This window comes from Sander lucioperca, chromosome 17 (assembly GCF_008315115.2).
Source record: "Sander lucioperca isolate FBNREF2018 chromosome 17, SLUC_FBN_1.2, whole genome shotgun sequence".
NCBI lineage: Eukaryota > Metazoa > Chordata > Actinopteri > Perciformes > Percidae > Sander > Sander lucioperca.
This window is the reverse complement of record NC_050189.1, coordinates 18,551,284-18,569,947: the sequence shown is the minus strand read 5'-3', so window position 1 is coordinate 18,569,947 and position 18,664 is coordinate 18,551,284. Positions and strand designations below refer to the sequence as shown.

Below are 18,664 nucleotides of genomic sequence, written 5' to 3'. Positions count from 1 at the left end.
AACTTACTGCCCGTGAACTCGTACCAGATGGTTGTTCTCCCAGTTATGGTTTTTGACGTCACACACACATAAACAACAATGGCGGCCCCTGTTGATGCTGTACAGATGCCGGTGATTAACGGTGAGAAATAGAAATAAATAGACATAAATAGGCAACGTAATTAGTAATTCCGCACATTGTAATCAAAACAGTACACATACGATTGTGTACTACTACAGGTTATGTTTATTAAATGAATAAACATAACCTGTAGTATGAAATCGCTAGCACTAGCTAGCACTAGCTAACGTCAACGGTAGGTAGCCGCTAGCTAACGCTAATGCTAGAAGGGTTTGTCGTGACTTTGCCTGGAACGCTACCAAGTCGAGAGTCGTGACTTGAAGTCGTAACTTACGGGCTAAAAATTGTGTCTGGAACGCAGCATAAGTCCTAACGTGAAAAAGCCCAACGTGGTTTAATGTACCTAAACAGCAATCAATCATCACCAAATTTTTCTAACAATTTTTGGATGACATGGGGGGCCAGCTTCACGCTTGTTCAATGTACTACGAGTTGTATTTATTGACTGGACTTTTCCCTCTCTGTCTCCCAGGACACAGAACAGAAGAAGAGCGGAAACTACTTCTTCCTGGACGACTAAAACGGCTTTCCCGTGCGACCAACCGTGACTTCCTGCGACGCTTCAGGGGCTGCGTTCAACACGTGGCGGCGTTCAGAGCGCAGCCATGACATCTACCGACACGTACAACCAAGCTGCGTTCACAACAAACAGCAGATATGTTTAAAGAAACTATCATAAGAAATTTAAAAGATATTAAAAAAAAAAAAACCATCAGCCTGTAATGTCCCAGGCGGCTAAGCCGGCAATGTTGTGAAACGTTTAAAATGAACGAAGTGCATCGCGTTCTCTGTCAGTTATCCTGAACACACGGAGCTGTATTCACAAGCCAGCGACATTGTGGAACATTAAACAGCGTATTTTAACTCATGCATTTACATCAAATGATAATAAACTGATGCTACCTGATCCAACTCCTGTTTCTATCTTCATTTATTATGTATAACAGTATCTGTACTAGTACTACTAATCCTATTATGTCTAATGGTATCTGTACTCGTACTACTAATCCTATTATGTCTAATGGTATCTGTACTCGTACTACTAATCCTATTATGTCTAATGGTATCTGTACTCGTACTACTAATCCTATAATGTCTAATACGATCTGTACTAGTACTACTAATCCTATTATGTCTAATAGTATCTGTACTCGTACTACTAATCCTATTATGTCTAATAGTATCTGTACTCGTACTGCTAATCCTATGTCTAATAGTATCTGTACTCGTACTGCTAATCCTATTATATCTAATAGTATCTGTACTCGTACTACTAATCCTATTATGTCTAATAGTATCTGTACTAGTACTACTAATCCTATTATGTCTAATACTCTCTGTACTAGTACTACTAATCCTATTATGTCTAATACTCTCTGTACTAGTACTACTAATCCTATTATGCCTAATTTGATATCTCCCCGGTCCTCGGCTGAACCTGAAGTGGTTCTGTGTCTCCTCTAAGCTCTTATTTGTACCCCGAGGTGCGAGCATCAAGGAGCTATCGCCAAGGAAACACGAGAGCAGCCTTCCCGAAAGCCGTGCAGCTGAAGGAGTTGCTAACTCCACCCAAACAGCTGACGTATTCACGTGACGCTTCAGAGGAAAGGATGTCTCATCCCTCTAAAACACATTGGCTCGTTGCCTCTCTCATCCTATAATTTCCTCGCGTCTTAGTCCCTCCCACCAAGGAAGCGTGGCAGAGACACAGAGGGAGGCAAGTGGAGGACGCAATTTAAGGTACATGAGATACAGCTTTAGTCTTCACAGGAAGAGCCTGCTCTGTCCCTTCATAAGGATGACTTTTTTTTGACTTTTTTCGACATACTATACTATAAGGTTTTTCGACATACTATACTATGACTTTATATCCACTTTTTTTAATGTACTATACTATGACTTTTTTTCCTCTTTTCGACATACTATACTATGACTTTATATCCACTTTTTTCGACATACTATACTATGACTTTTCGACATACTATACTATGACTTTTTTCCACTTTTTTCGACATACTATACTATGACTTTTCGACATACTATACTGACTTTATATCCACTTTTTTCGACATACTATACTATGACTTTTCGACATACTATATTATGACTTTTTTCCACTTTTTTCGACATACTATACTATGACTTTTTTCGACATACTATACTATGACTTTTCGACATACTATACTATGACTTTTTTTCGACATACTATACTATGACTTTTTTCCACTTTTTTCGACATACTATACTATGACTTTTTTTCGACATACTATACTATGACTTTTTTCCACTTTTTTCGACATACTATACTATGACTTTATATCCACTTTTTTCGACATACTATACTATGACTTTTCGACATACTATACTATGACTTTCTATCCACTTTTTTCGACATACTGTACTATGACTTTTGTGCGTGTCTTCTGTATGAAGTTTTGTGGGACTGCCTCAGACGGACTTTTGCAGACTCTGACACACTATAAACTATCTCTTCTTGTGCACAAGAATAAAATACAACAAAGACAATTTATTGACTCAAGATCTTTATTGAACAAATCCTCGTTACAAAAATTTCCATTAAACTTTTTTCCACTTTTTTCAAAATACTATACTATGACTTTTTTTCCACTTTTTTCAAAATACTATACTATGACTTTTTTCGACATACTATACCATGACTTTTTTCCACTTTTTTTTACATACTATACTATGACTTTATATCCACTTTTTCCGTCATACTATACTATGACTTTTCGACATACTATACTATGACTTTATATCCACTTTTTTCGACATACTATACTATGACTTTATATCCACTTTTTTCGACATACTATACTATGACTTTTTTCCACTTTTTTCGACATACTATACTATGACTTTTTTCGACATACTATACTATGACTTTTCGACATACTATACTATGACTTTTTTTCGACGTACTATACTATGACTTTTTTTTTTCCACTTTTTTCGACATACTATACTATGACTTTTTTTCGACATACTATACTATGACTTTTTTCCACTTTTTTCGACATACTATACTATGACTTTATATCCACTTTTTTCGACATACTATACTATGACTTTTCGACATACTATACTATGACTTTCTATCCACTTTTTTCGACATACTGTACTATGACTTTTGTGTGTGTCTTCTGTATGAAGTTTTGTGGGACTGCCTCACAGACGGACTTTTGCAGACTCTGACACACTATAAACTATCTCTTCTTGTGCACAAGAATAAAATACAACAAAGACAATTTATTGACTCAAGATCTTTATTGAACAAATCCTTGTTACAAAAATTTCCATTAAACTTTTTTCCACTTTTTTCAAAATACTATACTATGACTTTTTTTCCACTTTTTTCGACATACTATACTATGACTTTTTTCGACATACTATACCATGACTTTTTTCCACTTTTTTTTACATACTATACTATGACTTTATATCCACTTTTTCCGTCATACTATACTATGACTTTTCGACATACTATACTATGACTTTATATCCACTTTTTTCGACATACTATACTATGACTTTTCGACATACTATACTATACTTTTTTCCACTTTTTTCGACATACTATACTGACTTTATATCCACTTTTTTCGACATACTATACTATGACTTTTCGACATACTATATTATGACTTTTTTCCACTTTTTTCGACATACTATACTATGACTTTTTTCGACATACTATACTATGACTTTTCGACATACTATACTATGACTTTTTTTCGACGTACTATACTATGACTTTTTTTTTCCACTTTTTTCGACATACTATACTATGACTTTTTTTCGACATACTATACTATGACTTTTTTCCACTTTTTTCGACATACTATACTATGACTTTATATCCACTTTTTTCGACATACTATACTATGACTTTTTTTTTCCACTTTTTTCGACATACTATACTATGACTTTTTTTCGACATACTATACTATGACTTTTTTCCACTTTTTTCGACATACTATATTATGACTTTATATCCACTTTTTTCGACATACTATACTATGACTTTTCGACATACTATATTATGACTTTTTTCCACTTTTTTCGACATACTATACTATGACTTTTTTCGACATACTATACTATGACTTTTCGACATACTATACTATGACTTTTTTTCGACGTACTATACTATGACTTTTTTTTTCCACTTTTTTCGACATACTATACTATGACTTTTTTTCGACATACTATACTATGACTTTTTTCCACTTTTTTCGACATACTATACTATGACTTTATATCCACTTTTTTCGACATACTATACTATGACTTTTCGACATACTATACTATGACTTTTTTCGACATACTATACTGACTTTATATCCACTTTTTTCGACATACTATACTATGACTTTTCGACATACTATACTATGACTTTTTTCCACTTTTTTCGACATACTATACTATGACTTTTGTGCGTGTCTTCTGTATGAAGTTTTGTGGGACTGCCTCACAGACGGACTTTTGCAGACTCTGACACACTATAAACTATCTCTTCTTGTGCACAAGAATAAAATACAACAAAGACAATTTATTGACTCAAGATCTTTATTGAACAAATCCTTGTTACAAAAATTTCCATTAAACTTTTTTCCACTTTTTTCGACATACTATACTATGACTTTTTTCCACTTTTTTTTACATACTATACTATGACTTTATATCCACTTTTTCCGTCATACTATACTATGACTTTTCGACATACTATACTATGACTTTATATCCACTTTTTTCGACATACTATACTATGACTTTTCGACATACTATACTATACTTTTTTCCACTTTTTTCGACATACTATATTATGACTTTATATCCACTTTTTTCGACATACTACACTATGACTTTTTATCCACTTTTTTCGACATACTATACTATGACTTTTTTCGACATACTATACTATGACTTTTTTCCCCTTTTTTCGACGTACTATACTATGACTTTTTTCCACTTTTTTCGACATACTATACTATGACTTTTTTCGACATACTATACTATGACTTTTCGACATGCTTTACTATGACTTTTTTCCACTTTTTTCGACATACTATACTATGACTTTTTTCCCCTTTTTTAGACATACTATACTATGACTTTTTATCCACTTTTTTCGACATACTATACTATGACTTTTTTCCCTTTTTTTCGACAAACTATACTATGACTTTTCGACATACTATACTATGACTTTTTTCCACTTTTTTCGACATACTATACTATGACTTTTTTCCCCTTTTTTCGACATACTATACTATGACTTTTCGACATACTATACTATGACTTTTTTCCACTTTTTTCGACATACTATACTATGACTTTTCGACATACTATACTATGACTTTTTTCCCCTTTTTTCGACATACTATACTATGACTTTTCGACATACTATACTATGACTTTTTTCCACTTTTTTCGACATACTATACTATGACTTTTCGACATACTATACTATGACTTTTTTCCACTTTTTTCGACATACTATACTATGACTTTTTTCGACATACTATACTATGACTTTCTATCCACTTTTTTCGACATACTGTACTATGACTTTTGTGCGTGTCTTCTGTATGAAGTTTTGTGGGACTGCCTCACAGACAGAGTTTTGCAGACTCTGACACACTATAAACTATCTCTTCTTGTGCACAAGAATAAAATACAACAAAGACAATTTATTGACTCAAGATCTTTATTGAACAAATCCTCGTTACAAAAATTTCCATTAAACTTTTTTCCACTTTTTTCAAAATACTATACTATGACTTTTTTCGACATACTATACCATGACTTTTTTCCACTTTTTTTTACATACTATACTATGACTTTATATCCACTTTTTCCGTCATACTATACTATGACTTTTCGACATACTATACTATGACTTTATATCCATTTTTTCCGACATACTATACTATGACTTTTCGACATACTATACTATGACCTTTTATCCACTTTTTTCGACATACTATACTATGACTTTTTTCGACATACTATACTATGACTTTTCGACATAGTATACTATGACTTTTTTTCGACGTACTATACTATGACTTTTTTTTTCCACTTTTTTCGACATACTATACTATGACTTTTTTTCGACATACTATACTATGACTTTATATCCACTTTTTTCGACATACTATACTATGACTTTTTTCCACTTTTTTTGATACTATGACTTTTTTCAACATACTATACTATGACTTTTTTCCACTTTTTTTGACATACTATACTATGACTTTTTTCAACATGCTATACTATGACTTTTTTCCACTTTTTTCGACATGCTACACTATGACTTTTTTCAACATACTATACTATGACTTTTTTCAACATGCTATACTATGACTTTTTTCCACTTTTTTCGACATACTATACTATGACTTTTTTCCACTTTTTTTGACATACTATACCATGACTTTTTTAGACATACTATACTATGACTTTTTTTCCTCTTTTTCCGACATACTATACTATGACTTTTTTCAACTTTTTTCGACATGCTATACTATGACTTTTTTCCACTTTTTTTGACATACTATACTATGCCTTTTTTCACTTTTTTTGACATACTATACTATGACTTTATATCCACTTTTTTCGACATACTATACTATGACTTTTTTCCACTTTTTTCGACATACTATACTATGACTTTTTTCGACATACTATACTATGACTTTCTATCCACTTTTTTAGACATACTGTACTATGACTTTTGTGTGTGTCTTCTGTATGAAGTTTTGTAGGACTGCCTCACAGACGGACTTTTGCAGACTCTGACACGCTGTAAACTATCTCTTCTTGTGCACAAGAATAAAATACAACAAAGACAATTTATTGACTCAAGATCTTTATTGAACAAATCCTCGTTACAAAAATTTCCATTAAACTTTTTTCCACTTTTTTCAAAATACTATACTATGACTTTTTTTCCACTTTTTTTCGACATGCTATACTATGACTTTTTTCGACGTACTATACTATGACTTTTTTTTTCCACTTTTTTCGACATACTATACTATGACTTTTTTCGACATACTATACTATGACTTTTTTCCCCTTTTTTCGACATACTATACTATGACTTTTTATCCACTTTTTTCGACATACTATATTATGACTTTATATCCACTTTTTTCGACATACTATACTATGACTTTTTTTCCACTTTTTTTCGACATGCTATACTATGACTTTTTTTCCTCTTTTTTCGACATACTATACTATGACTTTATATCCACTTTTTTCGACATACTATACTATGACTTTTTTCAACTTTTTTCGACATACTATACTATGACTTTATATCCATTTTTTCCGACATACTATACTATGACTTTTCGACATACTATACTATGACTTTTTTCCCTTTTTTCGACATACTATACTATGACTTTTTTCCACTTTTTTCGACATACTATACTATGACTTTTTTTCACTCACAGACGGACTTTTGCAGACTCTGACACACTATAAACTATCTCTTCTTGTGCACAAGAATAAAATACAACAAAGACAATTTATTGACTCAAGATCTTTATTGAACAAATCCTCGTTACAAAAATTTCCATTTAACTTTTTTCCACTTTTTTCAAAATACTATACTATGACTTTTTTTCCACTTTTTTTCGACATGCTATACTATGACTTTTTTCGACGTACTATACTATGACTTTTTTTTTCCACTTTTTTCGACATACTATACTATGACTTTTTTCGACATACTATACTATGACTTTTTATCCACTTTTTTCGACATACTATACTATGACTTTTTTCCCCTTTTTTCGACATACTATACTATGACTTTTTATCCACTTTTTTCGACATACTATACTATGACTTTTTTCCACTTTTTCGATATACTATATTATGACTTTATATCCACTTTTTTCGACATACTATACCATGACTTTTTTTCCTCTTTTTTCGACATACTATACTATGACTTTTTTCAACTTTTTTCGACATACTATACTATGACTTTATATCCACTTTTTTCGACATACTATACTATGACTTTATATCCATTTTTTCCGACATACTATACTATGACTTTTCGACATACTATACTATGACTTTTTTTCACTCACAGACGGACTTTTGCAGACTCTGACACACTATAAACTATCTCTTCTTGTGCACAAGAATAAAATACAACAAAGACAATTTATTGACTCAAGATCTTTATTGAACAAATCCTCGTTACAAAAATTTCCATTTAACTTTTTTCCACTTTTTTCAAAATACTATACTATGACTTTTTTTCCACTTTTTTTCGACATGCTATACTATGACTTTTTTCCACTTTTTTCGACATACTATACTATGACTTTTTTCGACATACTATACCAGGGGTGGCGAACCTGTGGCTCTTGAGCCGTATGCGGCTCTTTGCCTGCTCCTGTGAGGCTCTTACTGTGTGGCTGGGGGCTGTGTCATTGGTTGATTGTTGTTTTTAACTTTTCTGAAACACAGTATTTCAGATAAGTAAAAAAAAAAACATTTGAATGCATCTGCCAATACATTTGCCAATTATTTTAAAATGGAAAATAATGCAGCAGAGTTCTGAGGATAGATTCTACAACCTGAGGAAAAACAGCGGCCACAGATCACCTTCCTCGTTAACCCTTTCACTGCTGAATCTGAGTGTTTGAAAGACCCTCTAGTGACAAATGAGTGAGAGAGTTGCTTTGAGTGGCCACAACCGAGTTCAAGCAAGACCTGAAAAGGATTGTGGATAACAAAGACTGTCAGGTTTCCCACTGAGTCAGTCTAAGTGAGAAAAAAAACTATGAAAACTGCTATATATTATGACTGTCATCAGATCTGGAAGACACTGTTGCTGTTGTAGTGTGGACGTGCATGTGTTGTGTGGCTTTTTGCTATGGTGCGTTTCTTTTTGTGGCTCTTTATACCTAACTGGTTGGCCACCCCTGTACTATACCATGACTTTTTTTCCTCTTTTTTCGACATACTATACTATGACTTTATATCCATTTTTTCCGACATACTATACTATGACTTTTCGACATACTATACTATGACTTTTTTCCCCTTTTTTCGACATACTATACTATGACTTTTTATCCACTTTTTTCGACATACTATACTATGACTTTTTTCGACATACTATACTATGACTTTTCGACATACTATACTATGACTTTTTTCGACATACTATACTATGACTTTTCGACATACTATACTATGACTTTTTTTCGACGTACTATACTATGACTTTTTTTTTCCACTTTTTTCGACATACTATACTATGACTTTTTTTCGACATACTATACTATGACTTTATATCCACTTTTTTCGACATACTATACTATGACTTTATATCCACTTTTTTCGACATACTATACTATGACTTTTTTCCACTTTTTTTGATACTATGACTTTTTTCTACATACTATACTATGACTTTTTTCCACTTTTTTTGACATACTATACTATGACTTTTTTCAACATACTATACTATGACGTTTTTCGATATGCTTTACTATGACTTTTTTTTCCCACTTTTTTCAACATACTATACTATGACATTTTTCGACATGCTATACTATGACTTTTTTCCACTTTTTTCGACATGCTACACTATGACTTTTTTCAACATACTATACTATGACTTTTTTCGACATACTTTACTATGACTTTATATCCACTTTTTTCGACATACTATACTATGACTTTTTTCGACATACTTTACTATGACTTTATATCCACTTTTTTCGACATACTATACTATGACTTTTTTCCACTTTTTTTGACATACTATACTATGACTTTTTTTAGACATACTATACTATGACTTTTTTTCCTCTTTTTCCGACATACTATACTATGACTTTTTTCAACTTTTTTCGACATGCTATACTATGACTTTTCCCTGTTTTTTCGACATACTATACTATGACTTTTTTCACTTTTTTCGACATGCTATACTATGACTTTTTTCCACTTTTTTTGACATACTATACTATGACTTTTTTCACTTTTTTTGACATACTATACTATGACTTTTTTCACTTTTTTTGACATACTATACTATGACTTTATATCCACTTTTTTCGACATACTATACTATGACTTTATATCCACTTTTTTCGACATACTATACTATGACTTTTTTCCCTCTTTTTTCGACATACTATACTATGACTTTTTTCGACATACAATACTATGACTTTTTTCCACTTTTTTTGACATACTATACTATGACTTTTTTCGACATACTATACTATGACTTTATATCCACTTTTTTTGACATACTATACACGACTTTTTTTCCTCTTTTTTCGACATGCTATACTATGACTTTATATCCACTTTTTTCGACATACTATACTATGACTTTTTTCCTTCTTTTGTCGACATACTATACTATGACTTTTTTCCTCTTTTTTCGACATACTATACTATGACTTTTTTCGACATACTATACTATGACTTTTTTCAACTTTTTTCGACATACTATACTATGACTTTTTTCAACTTTTTTCAACATACTATACTGACTTTTTTCGACATGCTATACTATGACTTTTTTTCCTCTTTTTTCGACATACTATACTTTGACTTTTTTCCTTCTTTTTTTGACATACTATACTGACTTTTTTCCACTTTTTTCGACATACTAAACTATGACTTTTTTCAACATATTATACTATGACTTTTTTCCACTTTTTTTGACACTATACTATGACTTTTACACTTTTCTTCGACATAAAAGTGGAAAAAATGTCATTGAATATAGTATGTCGAAAAGAGTCATAGTATAGTATGTTGAAAAAAGTCATAGTATTGTATGTCGTAAAAAGTGGATAAAAAGTCATAGTATAGTATGTTGAAAAAAGTCATAGTATAGTATGTATAAAAAAGTAGATAAAAAGCCATAGTATAGTATGTTGAAAAAATCATAGTATAGGATGTCGAAAAAAGTGATAGTATAGTATGTCGATAAAAGTCAGTATAGTATGTCAAAAAAGTGGAAAAAAGTCATAGTATAGTATGTCGAAAGTATGTCGAAAAAAGTCATAGTATAGCATGTCGAAAAAAGTGAAAAAAAGTCATAATATAGTATGTTGAAAAAAGTAATAGTATGGTATGTCAAAAAAGTCATAGTATAGTATGTCTAAAAAGTGGAAAAAAGTTATACTATATGTCGAAAAAGAGTCAGAAAAAGTCATAGTATAGTATGTCGAAAAAAGTGGAAAAAAAGTCATAGTATAGTATGTCGAAAAAAAGTAGAAATAGTCATAGTATAGTAAGTCGAAAAAAGTGGAAAAAAATCATAGTATAGTATGTCGAAACTATGTCGAAAAAAAGTCATAGTATAGTATGTCGAAAGTATGTCGAAAAAAGTAATAGTATAGTATGTCAAAAAAGTCATAGTATAGTATGTCTAAAAAGTGGAAAAAAGTTATAGTATAATATGTCGAAAAAGAGTCGAAAAAAGTCATAGTATAGTATGTCGAAAAAAGTGGAAAAAAAGTCATAGTATAGTATGTCGAAAAAAGTGGAAAAAAATCATAGTATAGTATGTCGAAACTATGTCGAAAAAAAGTCATAGTATAGTATGTCGAAAGTACGTCGAAAAAAGTCATAGTATAGTATGTCGAAAAAAGTGGAAAAAAATCATAGTATAGTATGTCGAAAGTATGTCGAAAAAAGTCATAGTATAGTATGTCGAAAAAAGTCAGTATAGTATGTCAAAAAAGTGGAAAAAAAGTCATAGTATAGTATGTCGAAACTATGTCGAAAAAAGTCATAGTATAGTATGTCGAAAAAAGTCAGTATAGTATGTCTAAATAGTGGACAAAAAGTCATAGTATAGTATGTATAAAAAAATTGGAAAAAAAGTCATAGTATAGTATGTCAAAAAAGTTATAGTATAGTATGTCCAAAAAAGTGGAAATAGTCATAGTATAGTATGTCGAAAAAAGTGGACAAAAAGTCATAGTATAGTATGTCTAAAAAAGTGGAAAAAAAAGTCATAGTACAGTATGTCGAAAGTATGTTGAAAAAAAGTCATAGTATAGTATGTTGAAAAAAGTCATAGTATGGTATGTCTAAAAAGTGGAAAAAAGTCATAGTATAGTATGTCGAAAAAAGTCAGTATAGTATGTCTAAAAAAGTGGAAAAAAGTCATAGTATAGTATGTCGAAACTATGTTGAAAAAAAGTCATAGTATAGTATGTCGAAAGTATGTCGAAAAAAGTGAAAAAAAGTCATAATATAGTATGTCGAAAAAGTCATAGTATAGTATGTCGAAAAAAGTGGAAAAAGTCATAGTATAGTATGTCGAAAAAAGTCATAGTATAGTAGGTCTAAAAAGTGGAAAAAAGTCATAGTATAGTATGTCGAAAAAAGTGGAAAAAGTCATAGTATAGTATGTCGAAAAAAGTCATAGTACAGTATGTCGAAAAAAGTCATAGTATAGTATGTCGAAAAAAGTCATAGTATGGTATGTCTAAAAAGTGGAAAAAAGTCATAGTATAGTATGTCGAAAAAAGTCAGTATAGTATGTCGAAAAAAGTGGAAAAAAATCACAGTATAGTATGTCAAAAAAAGTGGAAAAAAAGCCATAGTATAGTATGTCGAAAGTATGTCGAAATAGTCATAGTATAGTATGTCAAAAAAGTGGAAAACAATCATAGTATAGGATGTCGAAAAAAGTGGAAAATAGTCATAGTATAGTATGTCGAAAAAAATCATAGTATAGGATGTTGAAAAAAGTGGAAATAAAGTCATAGTATAGTATGTCGAAAAAAATCATAGTATAGGATGTTGAAAAAAGTGGAAAAAAAAGTCATAGTATAGTATGTCGAAAAGTCATAGTATAGTATGTCAAAAAAAGTGGATATAAAGTCATAGTATAGTATGTCGAAAAAAGTCATAGTATGGTATGTCTAAAAAGTGGAAAAAAGTCATAGTATAGTATGTCGAAAAAAGTCAGTATAGTATGTCTAAAAAAGTGGAAAAAAAGTCATAGTACAGTATGTCGAAAGTATGTTGAAAAAAAGTCATAGTATAGTATGTCGAAAAAAGTGGAAAAAAATCATAGTATAGTACAGGGGTCACCAACCTTTTAGAAACTGAGAGCTACTTCATGGGTACCAAGTCATACGAAGGGCTACCAGTTTGATACGCTCTTCTGAAATAACAAATTTGCTCAGTTTGCCTTTAGTTATATATGATTGTTAATGATTAATGATACTCATCTATGTGAAGACACTGATCACGTTAATGATTTCTCACAATAATTACCAACAATGACTTAACAAGGTGGGAAACAGATAATGTCAATATTCAATTTTCATTTTTAGAACAGGCCTGAGGGCTACTCATGTGGTCCTTGGGGGCTACCTGGTGCCCGCGGGCACCGTGTTGGTGACCCCTGGTATAGTATGTCGAAAAAAGTGAAAAAAAAGTCATAGTATAGTATGTCGAAAAAAGTGGAAAAAAAGTCATAGTATAGTATGTCGAAAAAAGTGGAAAAAAATGTCATAATATAGTATGTCGAAAAAAGTCATAGTATAGTATGTCGAAAAAAGTCAGTATAGTATGTCGAAAAAAGTGAAAAAAAAGTCATAGTATAGTATGTCGAAAAAAGTGGAAAAAATGTCATAATATAGTATGTCGAAAAAAGTCATAGTATAGTATGTCGAAAAAAGTCAGTATAGTATGTCTAAAAAAGTGGAAAAAAAAGTCATAGTATAGTATGTCGAAAAAAGTGGAAAAAATGTCATAATATAGTATGTCGAAAAAAGTCATAGTATGTCGAAAAAAGTGGAAGAAAATCATAGTATAGTCTGTCGAAAAACGTGGACAAAAAGTCATAGTATAGTATGTCGAAAAAAGTCATAATATAGTATGTCAAGAAGTCATAGATAGTATAGTATGTCGAAAAAAGTGGAAAAAAAATCAGTATAGTATGTCGAAAAAAAGCCATAGTATAGTATGTCAAAACTGTCGAAAAAAGTCATAGTATAGGATGTTGAAAAAAGTGGAAAAAAAGTCATAGTATGTCGAAAAAAGTCAGTATAGTATGTCTAAAAAAGTGGAAAAAAAAGTCATAGTATAGGATGTTGAAAAAAGTGGAAAAAATGTCCTAGTATGTTGAAAAAAGTCATAGTATAGTGTCGAAAGTATGTCGAAAAGTCATAGTATAGTATGTCGAAAAAAGTCTTAGTATAGTATGTCGAAAGTATGTTGAATAAAGTCATAGTATAGTATGTCGAAAAAAGTTGAAAAACAGACTAAAAATAGAATAATAATTGTCCTTAAAGTCAATAGTAAGGAATTTATCTTCAGGGAAAACTGGATGCTGAGCTTTGTGAATAAAACGCGATAATAATCCAAACCGAGAGACCATCTGAACCAATGTTTTATTTATTCAATCGCATAGAAAAACACCAACACCTTCAGTTCTGTACAGCAGCGTTTCTCAAAAAGAAAAAGAAATAAGACAGTAAAGTAGCAAACGTAAGGCACTGGATCTCTAGAGTTTTGAGTTGATCCAACGTGACGAGAGAAAGAAAAAATACACCCAGCACAGAAGAAAAACAAGACAAATACACACAAGGAGCAACAACGACGACACACGGACAATTAAAAGAAATCTGAACAAATCGTCCACACAGATCCTATTTGTTGTCCGACTCTTCTAAACCAGACTCCCATACACATTACGGTCGTTTTAAAGCAGCACTACCACTCTTAAAGCCGTTCTCAAACTTAGATTTTACGAGAATAAATCAGATTTTTGTTGATTTAGAGGAACACGCCGACTTATTGGGACTTTAGCTTATTCACCGTAACCCCCAGAGTTAGACAAGTCCATACATACCCTTCTCGTGTCCGTGTGTGTTGTAACTCTGTCTGACGGCTCCACCGTTAGCTTAGCTTAGCACAGATCCTGGAGGTAACCGGCTCCATCTAGCCTACTGCTCCCAATAAGTGACAAAATAACGCCAACATGTTCCTATTTACATGATGTGATTTGTAGAGTCACAGCGTGTACAAATAACAACGTAACATGAGACACAGCCGTCTTCTAACCGTAAACAAACTGGGAACTATATTCTCAGAAAGGCGAAGCTCTGCTACTTCTGCTACTTGGGAGGAGTGATTTGCTTTGCAGCAAGCCTTTCTGAGAATATAGTTCCCAGTTTGTTTATGGTTAGAAGACGGCTGTTACGTTGTTTTTTGTACACGCGGTGACTTGGCGTTATTTTGTCACTTATTGGGAGCAGTAGGCTAGATGGAACCAGTTACCAGGTTCTGTGCTAGGCTAAGCTAACGGTGGAGCCGTCAGACAGAGTTACAACACGCACGGACACGAGAAGGGTATGTATGGACTTTAACTCTGGGGGTTACGGTGAATAAGCTTAAGTCCCAATAAGTCGGCGTGTTCCTTTAATTCTGTGTTTTCAGCTCAAGCTGCTAACAGATGCTTAAAAGAAGTGCTCAATTAACTTGGTCGACGCTTCTTTTTGCTGAAATGTGCTTAACATTTCTAAAGCTTTATGGACACGCTAAACACTCAGTTGCTGCGTTCAAAGAGATGCTAAAGAGTCCGAAATTTGACTTCCTATTAAAGAAATATAGCTGGATGAGAAGACTGATTCCACGGTACGGTGAATGTGAAGCTATAGCCAGGAGACGGTTAAAGCTCTGTCCAAAAAGTAGAAAGAATAAGTTACTTTATTTACTTTTCAACAGAGCCGAGCTAGCCATTTCCTCCCGTTTCAAGCCTTCATGCTAAGCTAAACTAAGCTAAGCGGCTGCTAGCTGTAGCTTCATATTTAGCATCCAGACATGATACATATCTTCTCATCTAACTCTCAGTAGGGAGAAAAGACACACACACACACGCAAAAAAAAAAAAAAAAATCCCCTTCCAGTGTCCTCTCGTCTTATTGGCTGGGAGCTAGTATCCTCTCTCTCGGCCCCGCCCCCTGTGGGAGGAGTTAAACTGGACGTAGTTAAGCCCCGCCCCCGCCTCTCCTCCATGTCTCCTCCTGTGTGCTCCCCTCCCTGCATCATGGCCTCCCCTCCCTCTCCCTCCTCCTCCTCTGTAGCCCTTCCTCGGCCCTCTGGGGTTAAAGGTCGTCGGTCTGAACCCCGACGACTCCTCCCAGTCGTCCTCCGTGCTGCAGCCCACAGACAGAGACTCCGCCATGGCAACGGTCGCCAGGTAACTCTCCGGGATGTACGCGCTGGCGTGACTGAGTGGTTTTCGATGGCCCCGGTAACTGCGGCAGGGGTTGTTGTCGCCGTGGACGGCCGTCTTGGAGATGAGGTCATAAGGTGTCGGCGAGGCAGGGGTGCTGCCGGGCTTCATGGTTGTCATGGGGACATCCGAAACGTCGGTGTTTGAAACCAGCTTCATCTGAGAGGAGAGAGACTTGATTTACTACAACAGTTCCTACAGCTGCCAGGGTGGAGCTTTGAGGCCAGCAGTTGGCATTTTGGCTGTCACCATTTTGGGTTTTTTTTTAGAGCCAGAAGTGACCATATTTGGACAAAAGGGCGGAGCTGCAGAGGATGACGCGGTTAAGCCAGCATCCGTATGTTTCAAGGTAGGGCTGTGCAATCAATCGAAATTTAATCGTGATTATGATTTCAGCTCCCAATGATCACAAAAACAGAATAATCGAGAAAAACGTTTATTTAGCTCATTACGTTTTGCAAGTAAACTCTTATTTTCTCTTGTGTTCTGAATGAAAAAATAAAGTTTAAATAGGAAAAGTATTTAGGCAAAGTTCAGTTGTTTTTTTTACTGTTGATTTATTTAACTTTTTCCACTATTTTTTTAAGTTCAATAATTGCAACATCTTTCCAGAAGTCAACGAGTAAGCGTGTTCAATTATTGTGATTTTTATTAATAACCGAAATAATCATGATTATATTTTTTCCCATAATCGCATAATCGCATAATAGTAGCCCTAGTTCAAGGTGGTAAGCGAGCATCCAGAAAGCGTAGCTCCTACGCCGCCATTTTGATGCTACCAAGCCATCACCTCCCGTTAGCGTCCCATTGACTCCCATTCATTTTGACGTCACTTTGACAGAGAATAACTTTACATCTGAAGAGTTTAAAGACTCTATTTGTCCGTTGTTTATTTCTTAAGAAACACGACAATGTATAAAAGGCTCCATTACCTTGTACTTCACGTTATGGCTCCGTAGACGTTTTTATAAAAATAGGCTAACGATTGGGTCATAACCACGAGACTTACTGTCTCATAGTAGAGGAATTACCGTATAGTACAGGAGAAGCTCGCAGGCAGTTTGGACTTCCATTAGCTGTTTAAGTGTAATTACTAATGTTAACTAGCATTTTAGTGATCAATAATTAGCCTGTGTCTATGTTATCTCCTTACATATACCTACACTCTCCATCTCTGCTAGATTGGGAATGATTGAGATTTCTCTTGGCACAGCTACCAGAAGACTTACAACTTTCAGATAGGTTGCTCACGTCACATCTACGTCGGCAAGCTCAGCCATCACCGGAAAAGTGCTTCTAATATCCTTCACTGGTCTCCGTAGAAAACAACGGCGTCCACTTCTTTAACGGTCTATGGTATGGTTTTAAACGGCGCTAAGCTAATCTTAACGCTAACGAGGGAAAGTTGTCTATTTTCAGCCCTTCTGACGAGAGTCATCCAGAGGAGTTTTGCCGACGGGTAAACGCGGCCCTGCGGCTATCGGTGCGTTCTTAAGCACGTACAGCAGTACACGGAGCTGGTTGAAAATCGGCAGACTTTGCCCTAAGTTACCAGCTAACGCTAACTAGCTATGGCTGACAAGGTGCTACCGAAACGCTGAACAAGCCATTTTTAAGCGACCAACGTGCTCCAATCAACGGACACGTCCGTGTGTAGCCACGTCCGAAAGCATAAGTTTGCACTTAAATTCTTATTGTCGGATTTAGATTTTAGATTTATTTATTTGATTAGGACAAAGCACATTAATCAACATTTCTGTAAATGCGCCAGTGTTAGCCTGACGGCTAGTTTTCTACTGTAGTCCTAGTTACCCAGCATGCATGTCTTTACGTTGGGAGGAAACGGCCTGGACCGGGCATCGAACTCTGCAGTGCCAACCTGCTGTGAGGCAGCAGTGCTAACCACTGAGCTAACAGCTAATTATTAACATCAACAACAACAAATGACTACTGAAGTAGTTGTACCCTAGTAACATGAGTACACCGGGTGTGTGTGTGTGTCTCTGTGTGTGTGAGTGTGTGTGTGTCTGTGTCTCTGTGTGTGTGTGTGTGTGTGTATGTATGTGTGAGTGTGTCTGTCTGTGTGTGTGTGTGTGTGTGTGAGTGTGTGTGTGTCTGTGTCTCTGTGTGGGTCTGTGTGTGTGATTGTGTCTCTATGTCTGTCTGTCTGTCTGTGTGTGTGTGTGTGTGTGTGTGTGTGTGTGTGTGTCTGTCTGTGTGAGAGTGAGTGTGTGTCTCTGTGTCTGTCTGTG

The 18,664-nt window shown here is 34.1% G+C and overlaps 3 protein-coding genes across 5 annotated transcripts in view; 2 read left to right on the top strand and 1 right to left on the bottom strand.

Annotated features, from left to right (window-relative positions):
* abce1 (ATP-binding cassette, sub-family E (OABP), member 1) overlaps positions 1-815 on the top strand; it is a 27,487-nt gene extending 26,672 nt beyond the window's left edge. The window contains exon 19 of the mRNA XM_031316172.2: positions 594-815. Coding sequence (XP_031172032.1) covers positions 594-641 — 48 coding nt within the window. The 3' untranslated portion in view covers positions 642-815. The remainder of the gene's footprint in view (positions 1-593) is intronic.
* Positions 1-18,664, top strand: part of LOC116064546 (zinc finger protein 239-like) — a 914,372-nt gene that overhangs the window by 558,443 nt on the left and 337,265 nt on the right. The window lies entirely within an intron of this gene.
* The window catches only part of otud4 (OTU deubiquitinase 4), a 50,698-nt gene continuing 47,634 nt past the window's right edge, over positions 15,601-18,664 (bottom strand). For all 3 annotated transcript variants that reach the window (XM_035993826.1, XM_035993825.1, XM_035993824.1), the window contains one exon: positions 15,601-16,571. In XM_035993826.1, coding sequence (XP_035849719.1) covers positions 16,110-16,571 — 462 coding nt within the window. In that variant the 3' untranslated portion in view covers positions 15,601-16,109. The remainder of the gene's footprint in view (positions 16,572-18,664) is intronic.